The sequence below is a fragment of the Suillus subaureus genome (assembly GCF_016647635.1).
Source record: "Suillus subaureus strain MN1 chromosome Unknown BJ212scaffold_1, whole genome shotgun sequence".
NCBI lineage: Eukaryota > Fungi > Basidiomycota > Agaricomycetes > Boletales > Suillaceae > Suillus > Suillus subaureus.
The window spans coordinates 2,302,420-2,328,193 of record NW_024538557.1 but is presented as its reverse complement, the minus strand read 5'-3'; the positions used below and the strand labels follow the sequence as shown (position 1 = coordinate 2,328,193).

At 45.1% G+C, this 25,774-nt stretch overlaps 7 protein-coding genes across 7 annotated transcripts; 2 read left to right on the top strand and 5 right to left on the bottom strand.

The window, feature by feature from the left end:
• Positions 1 to 367: 367 nt before the first annotated feature.
• Positions 368 to 1,634, bottom strand: BJ212DRAFT_1294788 (uncharacterized protein; the record flags this gene model as incomplete). Its single annotated transcript, XM_041332253.1, has 8 exons — positions 368 to 385; positions 410 to 474; positions 540 to 640; positions 711 to 862; positions 1,167 to 1,354; positions 1,417 to 1,428; positions 1,493 to 1,549; positions 1,607 to 1,634. The coding sequence occupies 8 exons, from the start codon at positions 1,632 to 1,634 to the stop codon at positions 368 to 370; spliced, it is 621 nt and encodes a 206-aa protein (XP_041200398.1).
• A 4,038-nt stretch (positions 1,635 to 5,672) lies between these two features.
• Positions 5,673 to 6,443, bottom strand: BJ212DRAFT_1294787 (uncharacterized protein; the record flags this gene model as incomplete). The annotated part of the gene is made up of 1 exon (XM_041332252.1): positions 5,673 to 6,443. The coding sequence occupies one exon, from the start codon at positions 6,441 to 6,443 to the stop codon at positions 5,673 to 5,675; it is 771 nt and encodes a 256-aa protein (XP_041200397.1).
• Positions 6,444 to 11,202: 4,759 nt separating this feature from the next.
• Positions 11,203 to 11,832, top strand: BJ212DRAFT_1474703 (uncharacterized protein; the record flags this gene model as incomplete). The annotated part of the gene is made up of 1 exon (XM_041339139.1): positions 11,203 to 11,832. One exon carries the CDS (start codon positions 11,203 to 11,205, stop codon positions 11,830 to 11,832), a length of 630 nt encoding a protein of 209 aa, XP_041200396.1.
• A 4,903-nt stretch (positions 11,833 to 16,735) lies between these two features.
• Positions 16,736 to 17,221, bottom strand: BJ212DRAFT_1257671 (uncharacterized protein; the record flags this gene model as incomplete). Its single annotated transcript, XM_041329877.1, has 3 exons — positions 16,736 to 16,924; positions 16,976 to 17,080; positions 17,129 to 17,221. The coding sequence occupies 3 exons, from the start codon at positions 17,219 to 17,221 to the stop codon at positions 16,736 to 16,738; spliced, it is 387 nt and encodes a 128-aa protein (XP_041200395.1).
• Positions 17,222 to 19,157: 1,936 nt separating this feature from the next.
• Positions 19,158 to 20,918, bottom strand: BJ212DRAFT_1443529 (kinase-like domain-containing protein; the record flags this gene model as incomplete). Its single annotated transcript, XM_041337842.1, has 5 exons — positions 19,158 to 19,162; positions 20,013 to 20,150; positions 20,208 to 20,316; positions 20,370 to 20,549; positions 20,865 to 20,918. 5 exons carry the CDS (start codon positions 20,916 to 20,918, stop codon positions 19,158 to 19,160), a joined length of 486 nt encoding a protein of 161 aa, XP_041200394.1.
• Positions 20,919 to 21,089: 171 nt separating this feature from the next.
• BJ212DRAFT_59384 (uncharacterized protein) lies at positions 21,090 to 21,653 on the top strand. Its single transcript, XM_041343605.1, has one exon. The coding sequence runs from the start codon at positions 21,153 to 21,155 to the stop codon at positions 21,450 to 21,452; it is 300 nt and encodes a 99-aa protein (XP_041200393.1). The 5' UTR covers positions 21,090 to 21,152; the 3' UTR covers positions 21,453 to 21,653.
• On the bottom strand, positions 21,471 to 24,655 carry BJ212DRAFT_1256958 (uncharacterized protein; the record flags this gene model as incomplete). The annotated part of the gene is made up of 11 exons (XM_041329823.1): positions 21,471 to 21,558; positions 21,753 to 21,952; positions 22,007 to 22,142; positions 22,204 to 22,431; positions 22,487 to 22,806; positions 22,855 to 22,969; positions 23,022 to 23,341; positions 23,389 to 23,742; positions 23,795 to 23,952; positions 24,004 to 24,109; positions 24,167 to 24,655. 11 exons carry the CDS (start codon positions 24,653 to 24,655, stop codon positions 21,471 to 21,473), a joined length of 2,514 nt encoding a protein of 837 aa, XP_041200392.1.
• Positions 24,656 to 25,774: the final 1,119 nt, after the last annotated feature.

Sequence of the window (25,774 nt, the reverse complement as noted above, 5' to 3'; positions counted from 1 at the left end):
CCAGTAATAGCGACACTTGCAACCACAGTAACATCCATGGTACATAATAATTCAACCAATTATAAGTGAACGGCCAACCATGGTATTTGGGTGTCTGAACAGGCAAAACTTCTGTTAGTCAACAGCAGATGAAACAATGATCAAATAATGAACCACAGGTTTGCCAGTCTGAGGGCTGAATTGATGCTGAGTTTGTGTCACCATAGGTCTCAAGACATAGTATGTAAACAAGACACTCACTCAATATACCGGACTCTTATATTTTTTGAAGCCAAAGTGATATTGTAGCTGTTAAATGTGCAAGTAGGATGCATGAGACCTGCGACCATATAGGCACAAAAAAAGGCAATATTCTGAAGAATCAGAGTTAGATCATTCCTGTGTTCTGGAAGGGCCAAGGGTCACTCACCTTTGAGTTGCTCACATCCTTGAGGATGGACTGAACCCCCCACTTGGCCACGGCCAATTTGAATGCTGATCATGGGTAAAACACAGTCAGCTACCTGGTAGTCAATGAACATCGGAACAGAACAACAAACCTATAGCAAGACCATCTTCATCGTATATCTCCCAGTGATAATTGTGCTTCATCATGCCATTCCAAATTTCTTGTAACATTCCTTTCGATAAGACAAGATACCTGTTTCCAAAAGCATAGGTTGGTGATCACTGACAATGTATGTCGTTTTGTCATGCACATAGCTACTTACTTGCTATCAAGTAATTGCACTTGTGAACTTAGTGACTGGTTGTTGATGACAATATTGGATGCACCCAGCACTGCCGAGACACCCTTGTTAGAGATGCTGACTTTCTGGAAGTCCCAGCATTCATTGAGGTTGTTCCTCAGGATGGTGTTGACCTGTATACCAGGGTGGATGAAAAATAATCAACTGGGGCTATGTGAACTTACTGATTATTTTTACATCCAATGGATTCTGTGTGAAGGATAATTATTTCCCATAAAAATCCATGGCAAAGCCACTGAGTCAGATGTACTTGTAAACCTCATATTTGTGATGCTGTAGCAGCATGAAAAGAATGTGATATAAGTAATGCATGATGCAGACATTAAATGAGTATAGTGACCTGTAGTAGGACCCTGAGGGATGTGTTGTGATTTCCCAATATTCAGATGTGCTGGAAATGGGGTGAACAAGTATAACCCTTTTGCCATCATCCGAGGCCAAATACTCTCTGCTACTGAGGTTCCACATGGTAAATGTATTGGTGGGAGACTGGAGGAATGGAGGACTCAGAATGAGCTCGACAAGCCAGAGCTGTAGAAATGCTACAGCACTAGTTGATAACATGGTGGTTTTATCCCATGGGGTCAATGCACCCAGTGTTACCTCTAGTAGACAAAGGTGATGATTAACAGCAAATTCGATGACTGTCTGGACAGATGATACTCACTCTTGGAATAGTCTTGCAGGAATCCCACATTCGCATCAATACATCAGTCAAGTACTAGGTAAAGTGGGACACTCACTCAGGTTGTCCCAGGAAAGGACTTGGACACTAGGAAAGTCCTTACTTATGATAGAATCTGTGTGATTATACCAATAAGTAAGGTATTAAAGGTCACAAAGGGTGATGGACATACAAACCCCTGGGTCAATAGTTGATGACATGCCGTGGATGAGGTACAGTGAGATGTGGATGTCATCTTGCAAAGATGGGATGTACGAAATTATATAGGGAAGCCAAACATAATTGAAATCATAACACAGATACTATGTGATTCACAGCTGCAGGGTAGTACTGATTCCGTCGCATATCAGCAAAACCCTGATTTGGGTACAGCGCCACAGCCACACAGCATGTCACAGGTCACATAGATTTTGTTGTAAAGGCTCTGCAGCACCACACAAGTATTGATTCTATGTAAAAATGAGTGTAATGTAGTCACAAACATGTATATAACAAGATGGTGTGCTAATAATTATGTTTTATTGAGAAATTGGGTAGTGTGCAGCACTGTACAGCACTGTACATGGGGGGACATTTAACATATCACTACAGGAAAGGCTGATAATGCTGTCCAGGTCACCTATTACATCAATTCCACCATCACATTCCCTGTCTCTTCACACACTGTGAGAAACATTCTCAAGACAGCTCATCTCAGGTCAGTAACAAGGAAGAAAAGGCTCTCCTCTCTATCACACATATGCAGAGAGGACTAGCACCCTTCTTTTTTCACATATATACCTTGCCATCTGACCCAATCCTATTTATTGTGGTCTTATATGATCATATAACATGCTTCCATTCCATGTAATCCAATTCTAATGGGCTAAGGCAAAGGTTAGTCATCTCTGTTTATGTGTGATAGAGAGGAGAGCCTTTTCTTCCTTGTTACTGACCTGAGATGAGCTGTCTTGAGAATGTTTCTCACAGTGTGTGAAGAGACAGGGAATGTGATGGTGGAATTGATGTAATAGGTGACCTGGACAGCATTATCAGCCTTTCCTGTAGTGATATGTTAAATAATAGCCCTCCTATCAGTAGAGGTGAGCTTGGATGGACACCCTTCACAGAAGTTTTCCTTGTCTGTGTGACTTTCTTTGATGAACTTGGCCACAGTGGACTTGGATACTCCAGTTCTAGAGGAAATTTGACAAGCAGAGAGGCCAGAATAGGAAAGAGAGAGGATATTATCCCTTTGAGCAGGGGGGGTGGCTTTCATGGTGAATATAACCATGACATATGGAAATTTTTGGTTTGTATAGTTAGATATGGTTTTAAAATGACATAATGACACCACTTTATAATTTATTTAATGGTGGCATGATTGTTATGGTGTCATAAATGATGATTTATATAGTTTTAATATGTGCTCAAAAAACTGTCCGCATGAGTCATGATTTTGTAAGCCTTGTATCTCCACCATATCTCCTCTGATTCTCGCGATGTGGTGCTCAATCCAAAGCCCTGAAGCAGCACTACAATATGGTATCAGCATGTCACTGAGGTCTTTATGTATTCTGACACAATATTGTAAATAGTAAAAAATGCAAAAACATGTGGACAGTTTTTTGAGCCACTGTATGCCAACAGCATTATCTTTGTGAGCAGACCATACTGTTACCTGTCTTGCTTCTGTGCCTCTGTTATCATCATCTTAGCAGGCAAGTGCCAATCCCTGACACAGCCCACCAAGAACAGTGGTACTCAGTTTGTATCCATTTAATGTGGTCACTAAGAGGGCTTAGCAGATATCCTCAGCTCAATTGCCACTCTCAAGATCAAATTTTCTCACTGAAGTAAGCTTCCATTGTGCGGTATCTGAAAAAATCTGGTTCCACCAGCGTGATCACACCTGAAGTTCCAAATCACATTGTTTCAAAGCACCCCATATAAATGCTGATGCTGAATCTGCATCTTTGTGGGTAAACCAGATTATCACAATCTTGGTTCTGTGGTGGTAACTGAACTATCATAAGTCATATGATAATATTCCAAGTTTCCTGAAAGTTGAAACCTTCGTCAGCTGCAGACAGCTTACAGCACCAGATATGATTTATTTAGCAGCAACATGACTCATCTTATTGATATCACTGTGTCAAGTGCTGCAGCAATCATGTCTGTGATGGGAACACACTGGGCAGAACCACGTACACGGCCATGTCAAAATATGTTCAGGCTGCAGCCCCCCAAACCAGGATTATTGGTCATCGAATCGTCATTGGGCCTATCTACTGATCAGGTGAGTTATGATTCTGACTTTCAGATGATTGTATTCACCTTGAGAGTTGCCCTATAACCCCATTTTACTATTTTTAAAAGAATGCCACTCACACATCATTTCAACTTTTCAAGCGCTCCTGGAATCCAGGATCATCATGTAATCATTATGATCCAATTGACATCTTGCTGCGAGGGATCATTGGGTTTTAGCAATGTGTTGTAGATAGATGGAGAGGGAATAAGAAAGCATCCCTTCTGACCCACATAGTACATACTGTTCCTTTGCATTCAGAGTTGGAAAGAAATGAGGCAGAGAGTTGCATTGCCTGGATGAGAAAATACTTTGCATGAAGTGTTGATGTGGTTTGAGAGATTGTAGATCTGAAACCTGTATGTTGTCCTCTGAATTGTCCCTGCAGATGTACCATGATATCAGTAACATGAGTATGTAATGCAAGGGCAGGCTGGATGGTGTACACAAAGCTCCAGATTAGTTCAGTGTCACGGTCAAAAATGGCAAATTAGAAGAAAGCTCCGTCCAGCCTTGACAGGCTTGAGAGTCAGGTGACACAATCTAATAGGTTGGGCTGGACTGAACATTAGCTTTGGATGGGACACAAGCAGGTCGAGCTGCTGGGAGGGCGGGATACCTGCTTATCATGCCATATGACTTGTTAAGCCAGGGGATGGCAAAAAGTAATTGATGCAGTAAACTATAAGATGTGTGGCTAATAAAGTGCTAGGTATAAACTATGGTGTGACAAAAATTTAAAAGGGAGTAGTGGGCGGGTATAAAAAAATTGTTTGAACAAGTGAGGAGTGTAATGAATGACGAACTCAATGTTGTGGTAGAGAGGGAAAAAATGAATGGAGGATGTAAATAATGCAACCGCTCAGCTGGATGCATGGTCCCAGGATATTCTGGCAGGCTGCATTACCCGGCACCAGGTGCTGGGTAATGCAGCCTGTTCTCTCATTCAATTTTTCATCAATTATTTATTGACATGAGCTGCACTCAAATGGGCAATGGTATTGAGTCAGAGCTCAAAAACCTGTGACCGGGCCATGCAAGATTCCCAAATCAAGGTTTAAGCAAGCTAAGTGTTCCCATGTAGCCTTTAGCAAAATACATGAAATAAGCGAAAGCCACACGAGCACCCATGACATCCCGAAACCCATTCCACCTTACTTCATAGACTAGCTTCACACCCATTGTGCCTTTGGCACAGGAAGCAAACAGAGCGCTTCACACTCCTTTTTGGCTTCCTGGCCTCAGCTACATCCTAGCATGTGCAATAAATAATTGATGAAAATTTGAATGAGAGCACAGGGGAATGGGAGAACAGACCAAAAGTACTCGCTCCACTCACACCTTTGGCCCATTCCCCCATTCCCCTGTGCTCTCATTCAAATTTTCATCAATTATTTATTGACATGTGCTGCACTTGAACAGGCAACAGTATTGAGTCGGAGCTCAAAAACCCATGCCCCAATATGAACGGGCAACGGTATTGAGTCAGCACTCGAAAACACATGACAAAACCACGCAAGATTTCCAAAAAGAAATTAGCCAAGTTAACTGAAATAAGTGTTCCTAAGTGAAAGCCACACGAGCTAGCGAGACAATTCCCACATGTCACATCCTACTTTATAGATTATAGATTGCTTGAATCAGCATCTTATGTATATGGCATTTGTGGTGAAACACGTGCCACCCAAGCTGTTCATGACTGGGTCAGAGAAGACTCAAGTAGCTCATTGTTGTGGCACAATGATGACATAATAATTCCCACAGGATTTCTTGTAGAGAAAATGATATTTGACGCAGACAAAACCCTAGACTGGTATGACAAGTCTCGAACAGCATGCTACTAGGTTACATTGTACATGATTCCAAACAATTTGTGGAACTATAGAGTCTGAAGTTGGTGCTCGACTACAGATCTACTACTTCTGGGCCCTAGCCTCTGCAGCTACCTTTACTTGCCTGATACCCCTTTTTTTGCAGCCCTGCAAGTCTCCAAGAGATCATCTGCATGCTTCTTTGCTAGCTGATCATCTCTTGACTTCTTCTTGGCTGCCTCCCCCTCCTTTTTGGCTGTTTCTCTCGTGAGTATAGCTTCAGCAGACTTGCTTTTGGCTTGTAACCTCACTTGCATCTCCTCTGCTATCTTCTTCTCTGTGGACACTGTCCTCATTTCAGCTGCTTCAATCTCATCATGCAAGACTTTTCCCTGCAGATCCTCAACCCAAGCAGCAGATACGTTTATGATGAGGGAGCATAGTACAAGAGGTGAGGGGGTTTCGGTCACATACAACTGCAGGTACAGGTGGCTGTAGTCGATGATATGGATGTGAGGGAGGAGGAGTTGTTGGTCAAGGTAGTGGTTCCACTGATTAGTGCGAAAGTTCTCCTTGATGGCTGGCATGGACGAGAGGCACATGGTGGGCATGCTGTCGAGTGTCTGTGGAGTGAATTCTACCCGAGTGCCACCAATTCCAGGAGCATCAGTGATGATCCCATCAGGAACGGATGTGGGTTCGGCATCTGAGTCAGAGTCAGAGACCTCAGTGCTAGGAGCATCAGTGATGATCCCATCAGGAATGGATGTGGGTTTGGTGTCTGAGCCAGAGTTAGAGACCTCGGTGAGTATTATTCTGGTTTGAACTGCAGATGTGTCCTGCTTGTTTGCTATCCTGATACTGTATTTAACGGTATATTCAAGATATGTGAGAGTTGGATAGACCATATTGTCTGGAATGGGAACATCCAGTGAGAATGTCCAATGACCTTTATCATTCTCAACAAGGTCAGAAATGGATTCTTCAGAATACGATGCATATGTTAAGGTCGTACTCAAGGGATAACTGGATCCGAAGGGCTTCAGCCTCAGCTCATGCGCTGTGCCCCTTACCCGAGTATTGCCCCTTATTTCAGGAAGGCAAGACTAACATGTCCGGAAGGTCGGATGAGTATCGTAATGGATCTGGATGACTTCTGGATGCAGGATAGGTATTGTAGGGCTAATCTGGACGAGTCCAGACTAGAAACTAACAGTATAGACTGTCAGAGACAGAGGCGGATATGGATAGACTATAGGGATCAATCCTAAGTCTCAGAGGGTGACAAGAGTGGGGATACTCAAGTCCGGAGGACAGGAATGAGTAGAACTAAGATGATATTCGAACTGAGGTACTACAGAAAGTTACAGGAGGTTATATACTATAGGTATCTAACAGAATGATCAATCAGCAGAGTCCAAGGCTATGTACAAAGCATGTGGATAGTCTATTGGTAAGTAGAAATGGATCACAAATCATGAAATGGAAATGAAACATAGGTAATGGATCAGGGAGCAGGACGGATATACAGATAACTGAAATACCGGAGTTAGGGGGTTACCGAAAGGAGACGAGCACTGGTTGTGGATTCGGATGAGTTGTGGACTGGACCAGACGAGTGGACAGATTGAATGACAAGATGTTGGAGGGAGATAAGATGTGGATCTGAGATGAGATAAGGGTCAGATCTGAGACCCGGATATGCAGATATGACAGCGTAGGTGTGTGTCTCATTGATTTGTTCGGGCAGAAAGACAACCGGAGTCAGAGTGAATGTAGGTGGAGGTGCAGATAATTGAACCACTAGAGCCATATGTTCAATAGGCTGTGTGATGATGCTCGAAGGGGTCTTGAAGTTGTATAAAATGATATGTGAATGTCATCTTTTGGAGTTATGAAAGACCTGGTTATATAGCAATTCTCAAAGAGAATGCAATGCATCAGAAAACTTGAAACATGATGAAGGTTCAACAGCTCTGCTGGGCTTGCAGAGCAAAAGAAAGAAAGGGGCTCTCACTCTGGTGGTGAGAGGAAGGCCTACTGACTCTCTAGGTGTTGGTCGAAGTGTGCTGAGCAATGTGTTTGACCCTTAGGGGAAGCAAGGAAAGCAAGATCCACAAAGGTGACACCAGGTCAACTCTGGTGAAGCATGCTGAAAGTGCGTGTGCGGGAATGTCGAGCGCATAGGTGCGCGAAGCGTGGGAATAGAGTGCATGTGGTGTGCGGATGTGTAAAGACTGATGGAAGGCATGAACTGGGGCTGCTGAATGGGCTGGTGACAATAATGGACTTGGGCTGAGGACTAGGGTGATGACTGATGCATACTGGCTGAAGATGATAGATTCTGACTCTAGGTGACTACTGACATGGTGGTGGTAGCCATACCTCTCTGGTGGTGGTTGGTAGGTGTATGAAAACTTTCCCAGGCAACAGGTAAGCTGTGCCTAGGCATGCTCCCAGGGCTCGGAAGCAAACAGGGAGTGCTCTAAGTATGTAAAATGATGTAAATAAGGGTCCATGATGGAATAATATATAATACAATGCTAAATATGAGAATAAATGAAAAGGGACTCACTAGGGGACTGGTTGGATGATGGATGGATGCACTGGGATGCTGTGCAACAATAGGCGACCGAGCGCGGGAAGAGCGCGCTAAGCGCGTGTGTGGGAATGCGTCGCATAGTGCGGGAAAGCGTCGCACCTCTGGCGCGTTTTGTGGGAAAGTCATAGCTAGTGAGTTGTGCACTGTACCAATCATCGTGAGTTGAAATATGTGTGATATACGCCTAGAGGATTCTCATTCCCTACAATGATGCACCTGATCAGTACAAGGATTTATTATCTTGGTTCTGGGGGTTGGGGGCTGCGGTAGCCCAACATAGCCATGTGCATATGCAATTCTCCCTGAAATGTTCTTATCATGGATACAATACATCAATAACTGGGGGGCTCTTGAGTGGTGATATTGCCATGGATCACGAGAATCTCAGAACTGCATCTGGCGCTGTAAACTTGCTGTAACTGGCTTGTGTTTCTGGAAAATTGGAATGATTGATGACCTGATGAGTGGTCGATACGAGTATGACAGAGGCACAGAAGTCAGAGGCAGTAACTGACCATGTGTGAGATCCTTAGCATTAATGACATCAGTGAGGCCTTGAGGATCCAGCGCTGCAGCATTAGTAAACAGTGTTCTGAGATGCCATGCATTACCAAGGTGAAATATTATTAGTAATTCTTCTATGTCAATGGACCAGCTGATTTTATCAGAGTGCCATCATTGAATTGGCATGATTAATCTACCTTTCGGAAGGTCAATCTCGGAGAACTGAGGGCTTTCAGAGACCTAACAGGGGATGGTAAGCTCGTGTGATGCAAGCCCCAAGTGCACTCTGTTGCCGCATGTCCATGACATAGCCAAACCAGTCAAATATTGGCGCCTGCATGTAGTGGGCGGTTCTGATTCTTCTAATGATGGCCCCAGAAATAACTATGTGGAAGGTTTTCTGGCACTCATCACATCGCTTATTTCATGCCTGAGATATCAGAAAACAAATAAATCAGGCACATACATTATTGAGTGGGCATGAGCTCCCGGGTGTAGTGTATATTCTGATAAGAGCATGCCAATTTAAACTTCATACTGCATGCAGACACTCCTCTGAGTCATTCAGGGTAGTCAAGTTTACTCAATTCTGGAGTGTTTTGCTAGTGGGGCTGTCTCAGAAAAAGTTCAGTGGAGTACAAGCTTAATAGGGGAACTCATACCCAATAGCTTTTGCAGATCTGCAAATAAACTCTGCACAGTGTGTGCATAAGGCAAAAGTATTACTGGGCCCAAGAAATCATTAATCATCAATCAGATTAATCATTGCCAGTGGCGAAGAAGTTGCCATATATGGAGGGGAGGACTGGCTGTGCACCTAGCACATGCTTGGATGCAAGATCCACCACAAACGGAGAAGATCATCCTTGAAGCTTGAAATCTCACAAGCCCCTAAACTGGTTTGATAATGATAGGTCATTTGCCTAGATTATCAGGCGCCCACTGTGGCATCAAGCATGTTTGTCCCGCACAACAGGCACTCTTTCCCTCGATTTGAAGTCCTTATCATTGCAAGATACTCAGGGTCTCTGGATCCAATTTTCTGACACAGTAGGCTTGGCTAACCAACTGTACTTGATTGTTATGATGACATGAAATTCGAAAATAAGCAATTTCCACAGTAGGCAGTTATGGATTATGCAGGGATTCCCTATTGTAAGCAGTTAAGTCGAGTGTCAATATTGATTGTTCTAAGGCAATGTCGTGGAGATTTTTTCAGAGGTTCCATATTGGCTCCAAGGATATCTCACAGCAAGTTTAGATAATTGCTATGCATATTTTGCTAGACTATAGCAACCTGACTGGAGGATTGCAAGAGCACCTGTTTGAACACATAAATATCCTGCAAGCTTGAAGTCAAGTACCACACAACCTCACCTCGACAACCTTGACAATTATGCAGGACCCTCTACTTGCAAAGTCTACCATTCTTCCATATTATTCCAAGCCAAATGACTGCTATCCATCATCTCTGCTAGTGCAGAGGGGACAAGTGAGCTGGCAGCCTCCTGTCGCTGTTAAGGTCACGTGCTCAAGGGGGTTGGATCACAAGGGCTTGGCCTCAGCTCGTACGCTGTGCCCCTTTCCCAAGTATGTGCCTGAAATTTCCGGGGGCTAGAACAGTCGTCCGGAGTTTCTGGGATTTGACTAGGGTGGATAATGGACGTCTGGATCTGAAACGTGAGATAAATCTGATGGACGTCTGGATGTTACCTGGGCAAGCAGATAAGACTAATCCAGACAAAGTCCGGACTAGAAACTAACAGAGGGTGGACTACCTTTAAGGTAGAGTCGGAAATGTAGTCTAGGATGCAATCCTAAGACTCGGAATATGACAAGAGACTTATCTCGAATCCAGAGGACACAGGAATGAGCAGGAACTAAGATGATATTCGAACTGGAGTATTTCCGAGAGTTACAGGAGGTTTATATACTGTAGGTATCATATAGGAATCAGTCAGCAAACATAAAGGCTATGTACGAAGCATATGCAGAGTCTATTAGTAAGTAGGACAGATCACAAATAATGAACACCGGAAATGAAATGTATGTAATGGATCAATAATCAAAAGGGAAACATGGTTAACTGGAGTCCGGAGACAGGGGCAGTCTAAATGGAGTTGGGCGCCGATATAGGGTTTGGATTCCAGAAGGGAGATAAAGATAGATCAGATCATTTGAGATCCAGATCTCAGATCTGGATATCTGGAGAAGTGGATTTAGAGTTGAGAGTCTGGAATGGCATATGACAGTCACCCACGTCCAGCAATGTGGACGTGTGTGCTCAGCCCTCACTCCTGCACTTGATGAACCCTTGGGTATGGATGGAGTGTATTCCCAGCCCACCATAGATGTCCCGTCAGTCACTCAATACTCTGTAAGTCCCCACAGTCACTCAACATTGCATGATCTCATTATCAAACATCTCGCCATTCACCAATATCATCCAGGCATCAGCTACCTTTCCACTGGAAGACACAAGCCTGGTTCACACCCATGCGTCATATTCAAACCAGCGCTTTGCCAGGCTCATCAGCAATAATTGTGGGAACTGGACACTCATGTTGGATGTCCCTATCCCAAAGGACATGGTCCACCCAATGCTCATGTCAGTGTCGTATATGGCCAAATACAGCACAGCAAATGATCACTTACCTTGCGTTGTTTGGTCCAATATTCTACTTGCCAAAATAGAATCAGAGGAGCCGGAAGATGGGATTATCACAGACATAACTACCCATCCCAATGATATAAATGTCATGCCGCAGACTAGCGAGGGTGCTACTGCTGTGTGCCTTTTGTCTGTGCTAGGCATCAAAGCTAATAACTTGGAGAACCATTGGAACCACTTCATAGATTGCCAACACATTCCTCTCAATGTCCACATTGTCCAGAGCAGCCGTCTGTACTTGCAGGTCCGCATCTTGGAGCATCCTACCATGGCCATGTTTCACTCTCTTTTGATGGATGTTTCTGCTACTTGGCTGGATGACCAGGAAGGGAGGTGTCTGCTTCAGAAACGTCAAGAAGCTAGGATGCGGGCAGATGACACAGAAGCAAAGGCAGTCAATGAGGAAAATGCCAGGAAGGCAGCTGAGACACAGCAGGCGGCTGATGAGCAGGCCAAAACAGAAGCTGAGGTGAAGCAGCATGTAGCTGAGGCACAATCAGCAGCAGATGCAAGGGCTTGACAGAACACAGAAAATGAAGCCCAAAAAGTGAGCTCAGCAAGGAAAGCCGCTGAAGAAGAAGCGAATAAAGAGTCAGAGGTTGGTGGCGTCACAGATGATAAGATGAAGGCAAAGATCAAAAAAGCACTCCTTCATCTTCCAAGTAATTGTCAATGTCCTACCAGATTTGCCTGGACACAAATTGCAACTGGTTTCATGTGTGATGGGGGTGGGCATAAGGTTTCTTGGGAGGAATTGGATAAATTCAGTGGCTCAGATAACTAGGACACTTGCCAAAACCAAGCTATTCACCTCTACATTGCTATTTTTCCGACCCATTTCTTCTGATTGATCATGTCTTCCAGGACTCACTTCTTTGCTCTTCTCTTGTTCTCTGAATCCCATCAACCAGTTAACCCCCCAAACATGCTCATTTTCTTCTTACAAATGTAACTGTACTTTCATAAGGAATCACTCACAATTTGGTGACAAATAAGATACATAACTCAGCAGGGTTTTCCTCATGTGGTAGAACAGACAAGGTCAAAAACAAAGAACAGTCCCTGGGATGACAAACAGAACTTCTATATATAGAAGCATCAGTGGTGCTTGGAAGTTGGCACAACTGAACGCCAATCAAATTTCCACATTAGGAAGGCACAGGTTAGAGCACTCAACCTGTACCATGCCTCAGTACTAGTGTTGCTGCAGCTCTGGCTTATTGCCGGTTTTAGCTGCAGCTAGAGCTGTAGATAACCAAGCCAGCATGTGACTTCAGTTTATAGAATTTATGGTCTGACTTGACTCAATTAGCTGTAGTTAAGTCAAATTTAAGGGTTTAAACTGGCTCATATATAGTTTTAAATTGAATTTAAAAATAAATTAGAAATAAATTTAGAATCATCCAAGATCAAGCGCATGAAGCAAAAAATTTGTCAACTACAGTTGAGGAATCGTGATTGGACCTCTACTGGAAGTCAGCTGTGTGCACAAGGGTCAAGTTGACTGAGGAAACATAGATTGATAGTCAAAAGGTCAATGACAAAAGTACAGTGGGATGCATAAGACGACAGTAAAAGTAGCAGTAGCAGTAAACATGAACATGCAAGAACTAAGAGACCAGAAGAATGTCTGGAACATTGTCAGGAACATCATCACACTCGTCTGCTACAATAACTCTAAGAAGGGCCTCATAATTGTGACTGCTGAAAGTAGTTCCACTTACAGTGGATATTAGTAGATCATCTGAGCCAGAGGTCAAGAGGTCTTCATGACTCGCACCCATGACACACATCAGGTGGTACTCCATGTCGCTCTGGGATGCTGCCCAGCCCTTGGTAAAGTGAAGTCAGTCCTTTTTCAGCATGAATTTCACGATCTGTAGGACCTCCATCAAGTATGGGCTGAGGTGATTCTGCTTCTTTGTAAACGTGTCACTGCTGGAGGAGAATATGCACTCACACAGAACAGAAGAGGCCTGAATTGGCAGGAAGTCCATAGCAAGTTTGTATAGTGTCGGAAACAGCAGTTTTGAAACCTAGCCCACCCTCATCATCAATTAAACATATTAACAAAATAAGGGATCTTACCATCCAAAATGATAGTACAGTGGCTCAAAAAACTGTCCAGATGTTTTGACATTTTTCACTATCTATGATATTGTGTGAGAACAAACAAATGCCTCAAGGACATGCTTATACCACATTGTAGTATGGCTTCAGGGCTTTCATTTGAGCCCTACACCGTGGGAATCAGTGGAGATATGGTGGAGATACAAGGCTCACAAAATGGTGACTCATGCAGACAGTTTTTTGACTCAAGTATTTTACAATAATAACCAGGTATTCTAGTATTTTGTATGACCTCCCTTGGCTTTAATTACTGCCTCTATCCTTCTAGGCATACTCTCAATTAATTTCTGGCAATCCTCAGCTGTGATCTTCCCCCATTCCACTGCTACTCTCTCCCAAAGCTCCCATACTCCTTTAGGGAGGTTTTCATAGGCTTGAAGCTTTTTCTTGAGTGTTCCCCAGAGATGTTCAATGACATTGACATCAGGAGACTGTGCTGGCCAGTCAAGAACATTGATGTTATGTTCTTCAAACCATTCCTTAGCTCTTCTGGATGTGTGCTTGGGATCATTATCCTGTTGGAAAATGATATCTTCTTCATCAATCCCTGATTCTGCCAAGCTAGGCAGCAAGTGGTCATTTAAAATGTCCACATACTGCTCAGCATTCATCTTCCCCTCAACCTCAGCAAGCATTCCCACACCATTCCATCCCATACAGCCCCATACCATTGCAGAACCTCCTCCAAACTTGACAGTTCCATTAACCTCTCTGTCTGTTAGGCCATCTCCCTTCTTTTTCCATACACATACCTTCCCATCTGACCCAATCCTATTGATTTTGGTCTCATCTGACCATATAACATGCTTCCAGTCCTCTACAGTCCAGTGTTGATGAGCTAAGGCAAAGGCTAGTCTTCTCTGCCTATGTTTGATGGAGAGAAGAGGCTTTTTCTTCTTTGTTACTGCCTTGAGATGAGCTGCCTTGAGAACATTCCTCACAGTTTGTGAAGAGACAGGGGTAGTGATGGTGGAATTGATATAATGGGTGGCTTGGACAGCATTATCAGCCTTTCCTGTAGTGATATGTTGGATAATAGCCCTTTTGTCAGTAGAGGTAAGCTTGGATGGACATCCTCCACAAGAGTTTTCCTTGTCTGGGTGGCTTTCTTTGATAAACTTGGCCACAGTGGACTTGCATACTCCAGTTCTAGAAGAAATTTGGTGAGCAGAGAGGCCAGCATAAGACAGAGAGAGGATATTATCTCTTTGAGCAGAGGAGATGGCTTTCATGGTGATTATGACTATGATACATGAGATATTCTGGTTTATATAGTTAGATATAGTCATAAAATAACATAATGACACCACTTCATAATTTATATAATAGTGGCATGATTTTTGTGGTGTCATAAATAATGATTTATATAGTTTTAATATACACTCAAAAAACTGTCCACATGAGTCATCATTTTATAAGCCTTATGTCTCCACCATATCTCCACAAAATTCCACGGTGTAGGGCTCAAATGAAAGCCCTGAAGCCATACTACAATGTGGTATAAGCATGTCCTTGAGGCATTTGTTCGTTCTCACACAATATCATAGATAGTGAAAAATGTCAAAACATGCAGACAGTTTTTTGAGCCACTGTATATCTGTACCTGTGGGGCTAAGAACACTGGTGCTATAAGCATTGAACTTGTCTTCAACCGATTGGGGTCCACCCTGGCAACATGGCAGTATATTGATTTCAGGAAGTCCATAGATAGTTGAGCCCAATGTAGCAGGACGTGGCTGAGGCACCAGCTGATTGAATGGTGCAGATACATTTGCCACCCTCTGGTTCTGCATCTGCAGGACATATCAGTAAACATTTAGCTGTTGTTACCATAGTACAGACATACCAGTTGAAGAATATAGTCCTTAGCCTCTTTGATTCATGGGGCTGTCCAATTGTCATTGATCCATGACATATGTCTCATAGGATCGACAGCTGTGCGCAACCATGAGAATTCACCGATATAAAAATATGCGAGACTTACACATAGCGACAGCATACACTCCTGTGAGGGACATCTGGTCATCATACTTATGTTAAGAACCATGCTCAAGGGAGAGAGACTGACTCAGAGGGGCTTGGCCTCAGCTCGTACGCTGTGCCCCTTACCTGAGTATGTGCCCTTCATTTCAGAGGAAGTCTGATGATGGTCCAATGAAGTCCAGAGGACTTCTGGAGGCTGGCTACTCTGGTGGAGAGTGTGGGAGGACTTCCGGAGGAGCGCGGGAAACATCTGGAGGAGCACAGGAGAGTTCCAGAGGAATGCAGGAAGTGCTCAGGAGAGTTCCTGCTGCAAGGTAATACTTCTACAGGAAAACAGGATGGAAGGATAGGAGGTCCAGAGGTCTGGAGTATGGAGGACAGGAGGTCCAGAGGTATGGAGGGCGGAATGTCTGAAGGACAGGATGCCTGGAGGTATGAGGGACAGGACATCCGGAGGTACAGAAGACAGGAGGTCCAGAGGTTCAGAAGGAATAGGGGCTACATTGGACGAAGCCCAATGTAGAAGCAAACAGAGGTAGACTACCCTAAGGTAGAGTTGGAGGGACAGGAAGTGGACCTAAGTCCAGAAAGAGGGTGAGTGCCAGAAAGGCAAGACTCCAGCCTAGGGAAGCAATCCCTAGACTTGGGACAGAGACATAGGGGACAAATCCAAAGGTCCGGAATTCCGGCCTAGGGAAAGGATTCCCTAGGCCTTATGGAAAAGGACAAGACTCCGACAGACTGAAGTCCAGAAGATGATTGGCAAGTAGAACAGGATCTAAGATGAGAGAGTAGGAACTAAGATGATATTCAGACTGAGGACTCTACTGTAGTTGTACAGGGGTTATATACTAGAGGCTATCCGAGAGGATCAGTAAGCAAAGGAGTAAGGCTATGTACAAGCATGCAGAAACACATTGGTAAGTAAGACGGAACATAAGTAAATGAACTCGGAGATGAAACTAGTACAAGGATCAATCAGCAAGACGGAAAGAGAGATAACCGAGAACCGGAAAGGCAGAGATGCCTAAATGGGGATAGGCGCAGGATCTCGGACAGAGGGTGGGAATAGGTCCGGAGATAGTAACAGTTAATATCCGGAGGTCCGGAGATCTGGGGATCTGGAAGGCAGGGTGGAAACAGGACTGAGATATGTGAGGTGGTGGATGTAGTCCAGAATCCGAGAGGAGGTAAAGTCCAGATGTCTTGCTGGACGGAATGTGCATAGGGTGGACAGGATAGGGGATCCAGCAATGAGTTGGAAATGGGGTCCGGAAATAGGTCCGGAAAGCGTGGGAATATGATGGGATCTATGTCTGGCATACAGGATATGACAACTTAGCTGCCCATGTTAAGCCTATGTCAACCAAAGGTGCACAATGCGGAACATGGTCTGCCACAAGCTTCCACCTTTGAATCAACCCTTCAAAGGCCAGAATGGTGTTGCCCAGTAGAGGACTGGTCTCACCAGACATGCATTGTTGAGTGTGGTGCAGTGCCTAATGTAGAACAGTAAATACAATATAAATTTCAAATAAATTAAAACATACCTCTAAAATAACCTTGAGATCCTGCAGGACTTGCCAATTAATGGGGCTCAGTTTATGGTGGACTATGGTGCATTGAGCAGGAAGATCAATCCAATGGTTGATAGCCTAGGCATGCATTAGGTGATGCAAAAATTTAAAGAGACAAAATATTACCTGTTGCAGGATTCTCAAACAATTGAGCATGATGTACGTTGAATCCCAATGGGTAGGCTTGTCACATAGCAATTCGACAAGTGGAAGGGCCATACACTCATTGTCATCATCTATGAACCATCCTTCTGCATTGCCAGAAATGATGGCAGCTCGAAAGCTATCATGACACTGGCCTGATGCGTGGATTGCATGGATGATAGTTCTGGCCCGATCAACCACTTTACTTTGCAGAGTCTCGATATACTCCACCTTCTTGAATGTGTAAGGGCCAGCTACAAATGTGTCAGCCAAGCACGAAAGGTCTACAGTAGAGTATTCATTGAGGATGTGTTGGACACAAATGTTCACTATATGAGGGAAACAGGGGATTCAGTGATTGACTGTGTCGAATTTGATCCCATCTTTCCGCAATAGATCTTAGAGTTTGTCCATTGTGGTCCTGTTGTTACTGGCATTGTCCAATGTGAAGTGTCTGACCTAAATGAAGTTAGAGCATGCAATGATGTACAGCAAGACACTTACATTGTGTTTTACTTCAGCACGATCAATCAGCTTCAATATAGTTGAACCAAGTGCCTTCCCGGTATGACTACCAGGGATATGATGGAAGGTGATTAGAGTGGCCTTCAAAATAAGTCTCGCATTCCTGGTTTCTTTCACAATCCAATGCGCAGTCAGGGCAAGGAAGGGATGAAGCTTGGAATCAGACCAGATATCAGAGGTGAATGAAATTCCTCCTTGGGCGGTCTGCAAGATATGAGAAACTATATGTGATTGATGGCTGTAAAGTATTCATTCCAAGTGTTGATGATCAGTTGCTGGAACTTTGAACAATGGGGGATATCAGACTCCTTTAGGTCTTGCCACAAGAGGCAGAGCAGCTGGCAGAACTCAGGACACTTGACAATGCTGATGGGCTAGAGATAGTCATTAATGAGAGTACACAAATGCTAGACAGTACTCACTTGATCATCGGCTATGATAAACCTCACAATGTGTCTATGCATCTCCTCAATGGAGAAGCTTGGCAAGTCACGCTCTGAAACTTCTGCTGTTCTGACAATCAGCTGCAAACTACCATTGCCGTGACTAGGGGGAGGGCCAAGTGTCTCGATTGTGCAAGTGGGAACTTTGAGTCATTCCAGCATCTTGGTGAAGGTCCAGCCTTCATTAAGGCAAGTCCCTACAGGATGTATGCCAATTGGCCATTGCTGCTTCTCCAACTCCTGAAGATAAAGTTCAATATGAACCTTGTATATATGTGCATGAAGAGGACTGTTGCTGGTGGATGGACCGTAAACTGCAAGGGGACAGGATGAGTTGGCCTTATGGTTATCCCTGGTAAAGGGGGTGAGAAAGAGTGAAAAAGACTATAAAATATTACTCACTCACACAGTACACAGATGCACTCACCGGTATCTGGGTTCTTCCTGAAGAAAAACTGGACATCAGAAGTAGTCTTGAGGCCTCATTTTCTCGTGGCAAAGGGATTAGTAGCGAGAGTGCTAGTCACAGTATGTAGTGGACTCAGGTTTGCATTCATGTCAGCTATGACTTCAGGCAGGTTGGCATCATCTTCAGGCAGGTTGGCATCATCTTCACTGCCACTGCCGACATTATCTATGTCAATATACTCGCCATCATCTGGATGAGCAGCTGCATTGTCCGTCCAGAATCAGTGAGGAAGTTGTTGTTGTCTCCTAGGGTGGTGAAGAGTAGTAGCAATTGCAGCTGCTGTGGTGGTAGTTGCAGCAGGAACAGGTGTGGCAGGTCCAGAAGGAGTAGCTGCATGAGCAACATGTATGGAAGGTGCAGGAGCAACAGGTAAGGAAGGCACAGGAGTAACAGGAACGGGTGTAGCAGGAGCAACAGGTATGGAAGGCACAAGAGCGACAAGTACAGGAGCAGGAGGAGTGTCCTCAACCTGGGGGATATTGGTGTTCTTGCAACGATGGCCGCCACAACATTGCATGTTAGTAGTGTTGGATGCTGGAGATGCAAAGACAGACTCACCTATCTTTATATACTTTCATTCTGGGGAGACCCAGGAAAATACCGATGTGCACGATGGCACAGAATCAAGGCGTATTAGGTGTGGATCTCCATGTGGAGAACACGAGTAGATACATTAAGATGATATTAGGGGTGATCCCTGCTGAGGAGTGGGAGAGATCGGATGATTGAATGTAACATACAGTGGTGGTTGTGATTCTTGACCCAGGGAATGATCAAGATAAAGTTCAAGTTCAATTAAGCATGGGTGATGTTGAAAGGGCATCCATCTCAGTATCGCAGCATGGGAGTTAACATGGGAATTATACAGCATGTGCACATAGACCATGTACAATATACACATATGTAGATATACTCTCACATCATATCAAAAAAACACACACACACTGCGCAGATGTAGTACTGAAAAAAGAAGAATAAGAAGTAAACTATAGAACTCTTTTCTTCATTCAACGCAAGGCAGGAGTAGGTGCAGGCATTACAGTACCATTGCACAGACATAACCTTGCAAACGATGAGTTCATAAATCAATGTGTAAAGATAAATGAAACTACTTACACACAAGTTGATTTATGAAGAGGTGTCTTTGGCAGACATAGGGGCACTGATTCAGAGACTTGAGAACATTGAGGAGAGGGTGCAGTGTGACAATTGAAATCCAGGGTGTGCATAGCTGGTGCAGGCCCTGCAGTGCGAAGTTCGTGAAGGAAAGAACGAAGATGGTCATAATTGGGATCCTCCAAAAATGAGAGAGAGCACGAGTAAACAAGAATATTTGCAAATGCAGCAGGAATTCCACCACAAAAATCAGCAATGCTGGTATTGACTTTGTGCTTGAGTATCACAGAGCTGGACAGCCTCTCATGGTCACTATTTAACCATGGAAGGGAGCCACGCAAGAAATATATTAGCATGTAAGCAAGTGATTTGAGATCGTCACAACAAACCAGCTCCAATCCCAAGTGATTGTTGATTGAAGCAAAGGCAGGGGTGCCTGTGAGATGTCGACCTCAGTGAAACGGGATGTGGGATTTGGTTGCATTGTTCCAGTACTTCTTTGCGATACCAAAATCAATGATATAGGTAGTTTGTCTTGAACGGTCCACTAAGACATTATGCGGTTTGATATCCCCATGAACAATGTCATGTGAGTGAATGTACTCAAGATGCAACAGCTGGAAAATAGATTAGTATCTGCAGTAGCAAACAACAAATTGATACACGGTACCAGCTGGTCTCCTAAATTAACAACAGTGGGAAGGCTAAATTTGTGGTTGCATGCAAGGAAGAGATCGTATAGTGATGGCCTGAGGAGGTCAAGGGCCAAGGTGTGATATGTTGACTCCCTGCCAAACCAAAGGGCATGGGGAATCCCAACTCCACCTTCAAGTTGCTTGAGAATTTCATGCTCATGCTCCACAGAAGATGGTTTGTTGGTGACTGGCTTGAGTTTGATAGCAACAATGTCATCATTGAGGAAGTTCTGTGCACAGTACACAACAGCTAGTAACATTAATGTATGTTGAAAACCTGAATATGAATCAATATCATATGGATGTACCATATGAACTGGACCCCAAAATATCTTCCAGCCTAAATCTACCATCAATGCAATCTGGGGCCTTCATGCTTTACAACAGGACTGAATATTGCAGTGAGGGATTGAACAATGAATGGACAACGACACACAGGTGACAGAAAGAAGATAGTTCAACTTCCTGACTGAAGCCGACTGCAACCAGCTTGAACCAGCTCGAGTCGATGTTGCTGGAGTCATGGCTTGTAGCCGATTCACACAGCTAACAAGTCAAACCAAGCTGGACAAAGTGGTTCAGCTTACGAGGATAGCTGAACTACAGGTGTAGCTGGTAAAAGCCGAACCTGGGCCGGGCCGAGCCGAATTGTGACATAACTACTCAGTACGGTAGTGCCCATACCCCCGCAGATCCCTAATTGTCGGCGGGTCCTCATTCTTGTTAGTAGGAGCAGTCCATTGGCATGTTTGGCGCTAATGACTGCTACATTGAACGCCGTCATAGCTCTTCGTATCGTCTTGGGAGGCAATATTTTCCTAAAGCTACAAGGTACACATCCCCGAATCAACACTATATCGAACACTGTCTCGGCTCCGTATTTTTGTATCACCGTAGACCTGTGCCCAATGACCATTGGAACGGGTACTACTGCTAGTTCCTGTTTCACTTGCGAACTCCGATCCCCGTTCGATGGTGACGGTCTTACCTCTGGCGCACGTCTACGCTCGTTCTATGGTACACTGTTATACCCCGTCGGCAGTGAGGTCACTCTGTAACAGTAACATAGTGTGATTTCACCGGCGAAAACCAATAAATTCGTCCAGACGAACGAGTCCTAGAAGCTGGAGTGTCATGATATCATTCTGTCGAGGTAATCCTTCGCTACAGCTACAAAGTACGCAAAGAGCAGACGTCGAGAGTTGATCTTATTACAAGATATACTGAGTATATAGAAAAATTAGCTGAGCTATACATAATGCAGATTATCAACTGATGACACATATTCTACGAGCTCAATCAGGGAGTCCATTAGTCCAAGGAAAGATCAAAGTGGAGTACACTCCAGAAGCCCATACCATCGATTACCTTGCGCGAACCAGCTCTCGACGGTGAAACGCATCTTTGGGGAAACGACTGGCTGGACCATCGGCTTCGCATATGCGTCATGCACTTGTACGATGTTACCAATCACGGGTTGTAGCCTGGCTACGAGTCGGTCGAAAGCATCTTTATCCGCTTCCAAATCAACAGCAGGTAATCCGGACAGAAGTTTACACTTTGCAGCTGCTCAGAACCTAGCAGGATGTATAAAGTGAGGCACGAAACTTACCTCTTTGTTGCAGGCAGAAACAAGGATACTGTTTCCTTCGTCATCTTCCAAATGGAAAAGTAGGTTGTAGAACCATTTGCAATGCGTATCGAGCATGTCATCGCAGTCGACACAGCGTTTCCAGGCTCGCCGTAAGCTACAGAACACATTAGCGTCACCTAGGGGAAGAATTAGCTTGAGCTGACTTGGTCTTGCACTTCGTGCACCGCAAGTACGTGGCTTGATTCAGATCGAAGGGATAAAAATCGGTCACCCGCGCAACGATGGTAAATGTGTTCGGACAGACGGTGCTGGCGATAACTTGCTTCAGAGTGAGATCCTCCGAGGTCTCGGGAGTAGGATGGCGTGATTTTGCAGTGGAATTGACCGCTGGTTCGATGGATACCCCGTCTCGTTTCATTTCTAACTTCCACTTTTCCTTGCGTCTGTTGTGGGAGTGTCAGTAACTAGCGAGATGTTAACAGTCCCGCCAAGACGTACTGTAAAAGAGCTTTTACTTCCTCCTTCTCGCGGTCATTGGCTGCAATGATCAGTCGTTCATCGCCCCCAAGACGCCCAAAGGCACCCTTGACACCTGTCCTCCTGATCAAACGCAGATTCTTGATTCTATACATCGCGCCTGCCTGAAGGTCACGAGCCCTGCCCCTCTGCCCACCTTCCAGGACAATCTTGACGATCCGACGTGCGAGGCCAAGGGCCCAGGGTGCTGGCTCTGCTGGGTTGGCAAGGTCGGGATTGAACGTGTAATCTGTGACGTAAACAACTGGCTCTTCCGCAGAGGCAAGATCAACATGGAGAACCTGGGAAACGTGTCATGAAGTGAAAGACGAAGTTCTTAACCGACCCACCTCAACCGTGCAGTGGAAGAACGCTACATCTCCGTCAACATCTTCGATCAACTTGGTGTCAAATCGTGCAGAAGAGCCGGACGCCCCTCCCTCTCGCTCAAACTTCTTTTTCCGCCTGGAGAACACACGATGAGTGACATGATTGTCGAGTCAACAGCACCACTTACTCTAACAATGCACGAAAGTGCAAGTTCTCGCCATTTGCGACCTCGTCAAGCTTTTTTGACTTATGTGTTTCCACCAATTTACCGTGGAGATGAACATAAGAATCTGTCATTACACGTGCGTTTGGGAGGTACCAAAACTCTCCGGGCTGCATCGTCTTTGCGAGGATCTCCGCGTCATCCCACATATCCATTTTGAACACGTATGCTGACAGCTCCGGCGAGCACCAGCTTGCTTGTGGCGGATTGGTCTGAGGGTTCACAGTGTAGTCGGTCACATACAACGTGTGGGGTCCAGCGGTATTTTCATAGCTGTACAGAATCTAGGCTTTCGTCAGCTTCACGTTTACAAAGAGTCGTCTAGACTCACTTCGACGGTACAATCGAAATAACCTTGAGGAGCAGTGTCCGGGGTGACCTCAGAGATGAGGTGATGCTCTCGTGAAGGGCGTGGTGCGCACTGTACGGTTGTGATACCTTGTTCTTTCGCATGTATCGCTTGCCACCAGTCGGAAAGCTGAGCACAATACTCCGCTTCTTTGCCTTGCTCACTTGGCTCGTAGTAAGGTGAGAACGAATATCCGAATCCATCGTCTAGTATCTCGGAACGCAGGGCATCATTTCTACCAGGATTACGGAAACGCCGGGCTTGGGTATCATAGGTGGCCCAACGCAACTTATCCCAATACCCTACGCCATTAAGACCGCCACGGAACATGGAGGTCTGGACAAATATCGTGAGTGAGTGTAAAGTGGTACAAGAGATTGATGGATACCTTCAGCCTCCGAAAGAGGACTATATCGCCAACTTCAGCCTGAGGGAGCCATTCCGTGTGCTTCTTCTGAAAACAATTGACCGCGAAATTGTAAGTCACGACATCCACATCATCTTCCATGCAGGACGGGTCGACGATGGTGAAATTACGGGACCACTCTAGTACCACGATGAATAACGAACCGACAATAAGCGCTGACGGAATCCCACCTTGTGAGCGCGTTTGTCCCAGGGGCTTGGTTGACGTAACTACACCAATAACATTGAAGAATCCCAGTCCCGACTCAATCTTCCTGATCGGCATAAACTTATCTCCCTACAGAAAGATTTCGAATGAGCTTGCGGTGAACTTCTCTAGAAACACGAAACTCACCCCTTGCGTAGTCATTCCAGCCTTCATGGCTAGTGGTCCATGACTGCGCGCGAGATCGTTGGCAGGAGGCGGTGAGGGCATGGTCACCACCACTGGGGTTGTCCTGTTGGACGACGACGAAGTGATCTGTGCAGAGCCCAAGCATGTGCGCTCGTTGGAGGGTACTTGCGGTGCAGACCGGACATCAGTGGGGGACGGTGATGGTGCTCGTGAAACAACCGCCTCTGCTTGGGGTGCCGCTATCTCATGTCCACCTGATTCGCGCCCGGCCTCAAGAGCGCCTGACTTCAATGCTTGCCTTTTCCGCCTGCGCTTCTGTTGTCTTGTGAGCTCCTTCTCCGGCGGCTGCGCATCGGATTGAGAAAGATTAGTAACTGATGAATCAATGTGCCGATGGGACGCAAGGACAGGCGTTGGTTCTTCTCGCGCCCCCTCACTAGTAACGATCTGCGGCTGCGGGCTTTTAGATGGGGGATTTATGTTTCGCATATCCACGTCTTCTGTGCAATGTTGCCGGGCAATGTCCCTGATGCGGGGAATGTCGCCGGTAGCGCTATACCAGTCTACTGTATGTTATGAAGGTCGCGTTAACACGAATTACTTTTGTGGACGTGACACAACATAAAAAATCACCTTCCCAAGTACTGAATACCTTCCCAGCTGAGGGTCCTGACATGAGCATGGCTGCGATCCCGTCTTTGAATACAAGTGCGACGGGTAGATAGAAAGGGGCAGAAGATTGTGCCCTTGGCCGAATCTGTGCACCCTTGAGAGAAAGGCAGATTCTGTCATTCACAGCGAATGGGAAGGGAAGCAATTCATCGACTTTGGACGAAATGAGAACAAGAAAGCGGTAAGTGTCGCCGTGTTCGTGCATCTCGACGTTCACCTGGCGTGTTTTACTGATACAAGGAAAAATCATGTGAACTTTGGCTTCGATATTGTTGGTTTCATCTGTCGCGGGGTCGAGGAGGTCAGTTGCATTCTTTCGACGTGTTTCATCGAATAGCGCGAGGTTGTCCAGGCGAGGTCTTTTTGGAGGGGATCCTTCTTCCGCAGATATTCTTTTCATGACTACGTTGGAGTGCCCAATGTGCGCACAGAGGAAGCTGTTAAGTCGCCGAGAGACTAAGTAACTGCAAGCTGAAATGTAAAACGCGACCCATGTGACGCGGGTTGACCCCCAAGCACTCTAACAATAAATATGTCGGAAAAAGGTAAAGGTGCATTATACCACTCTCCAACCGTTCTCGTCATCGGAAAAATATGTAGGCTGAGGTGCGTTGACAAGGCTTTTGCAATATTTGTAAACATTCTCTTGACTTTTTTTGTGTTTTCATGCATTTTTCTCGATTTCCTGTCATCCACGCCTAGTCTCTGCAACCTCGGGATAATATAACGTAGAGAAACACCTCAACGAGGGAAAACGGCGGAGGCCAATCCAAATGCTCTTGAAGAACTCTGCAGCCTGCTGCGGACAGCTTATGACCACCCAAGACAGTTACCAATGATCCTGCGTTGTGACTCAGATCTAGCCATCTTCACCTGCTGCAACTAATCCATTTACCACGCCTGCTGTCGTTGATTTTCATACTACCGCAACTACAA

Bases quoted from the DNA above. Each gene is read 5' to 3' on its own strand.
- BJ212DRAFT_59384 (XM_041343605.1), top strand. From the start codon at position 21,153: ATGACTGCTACATTGAACGCCGTCATAGCTCTTCGTATCGTCTTGGGA.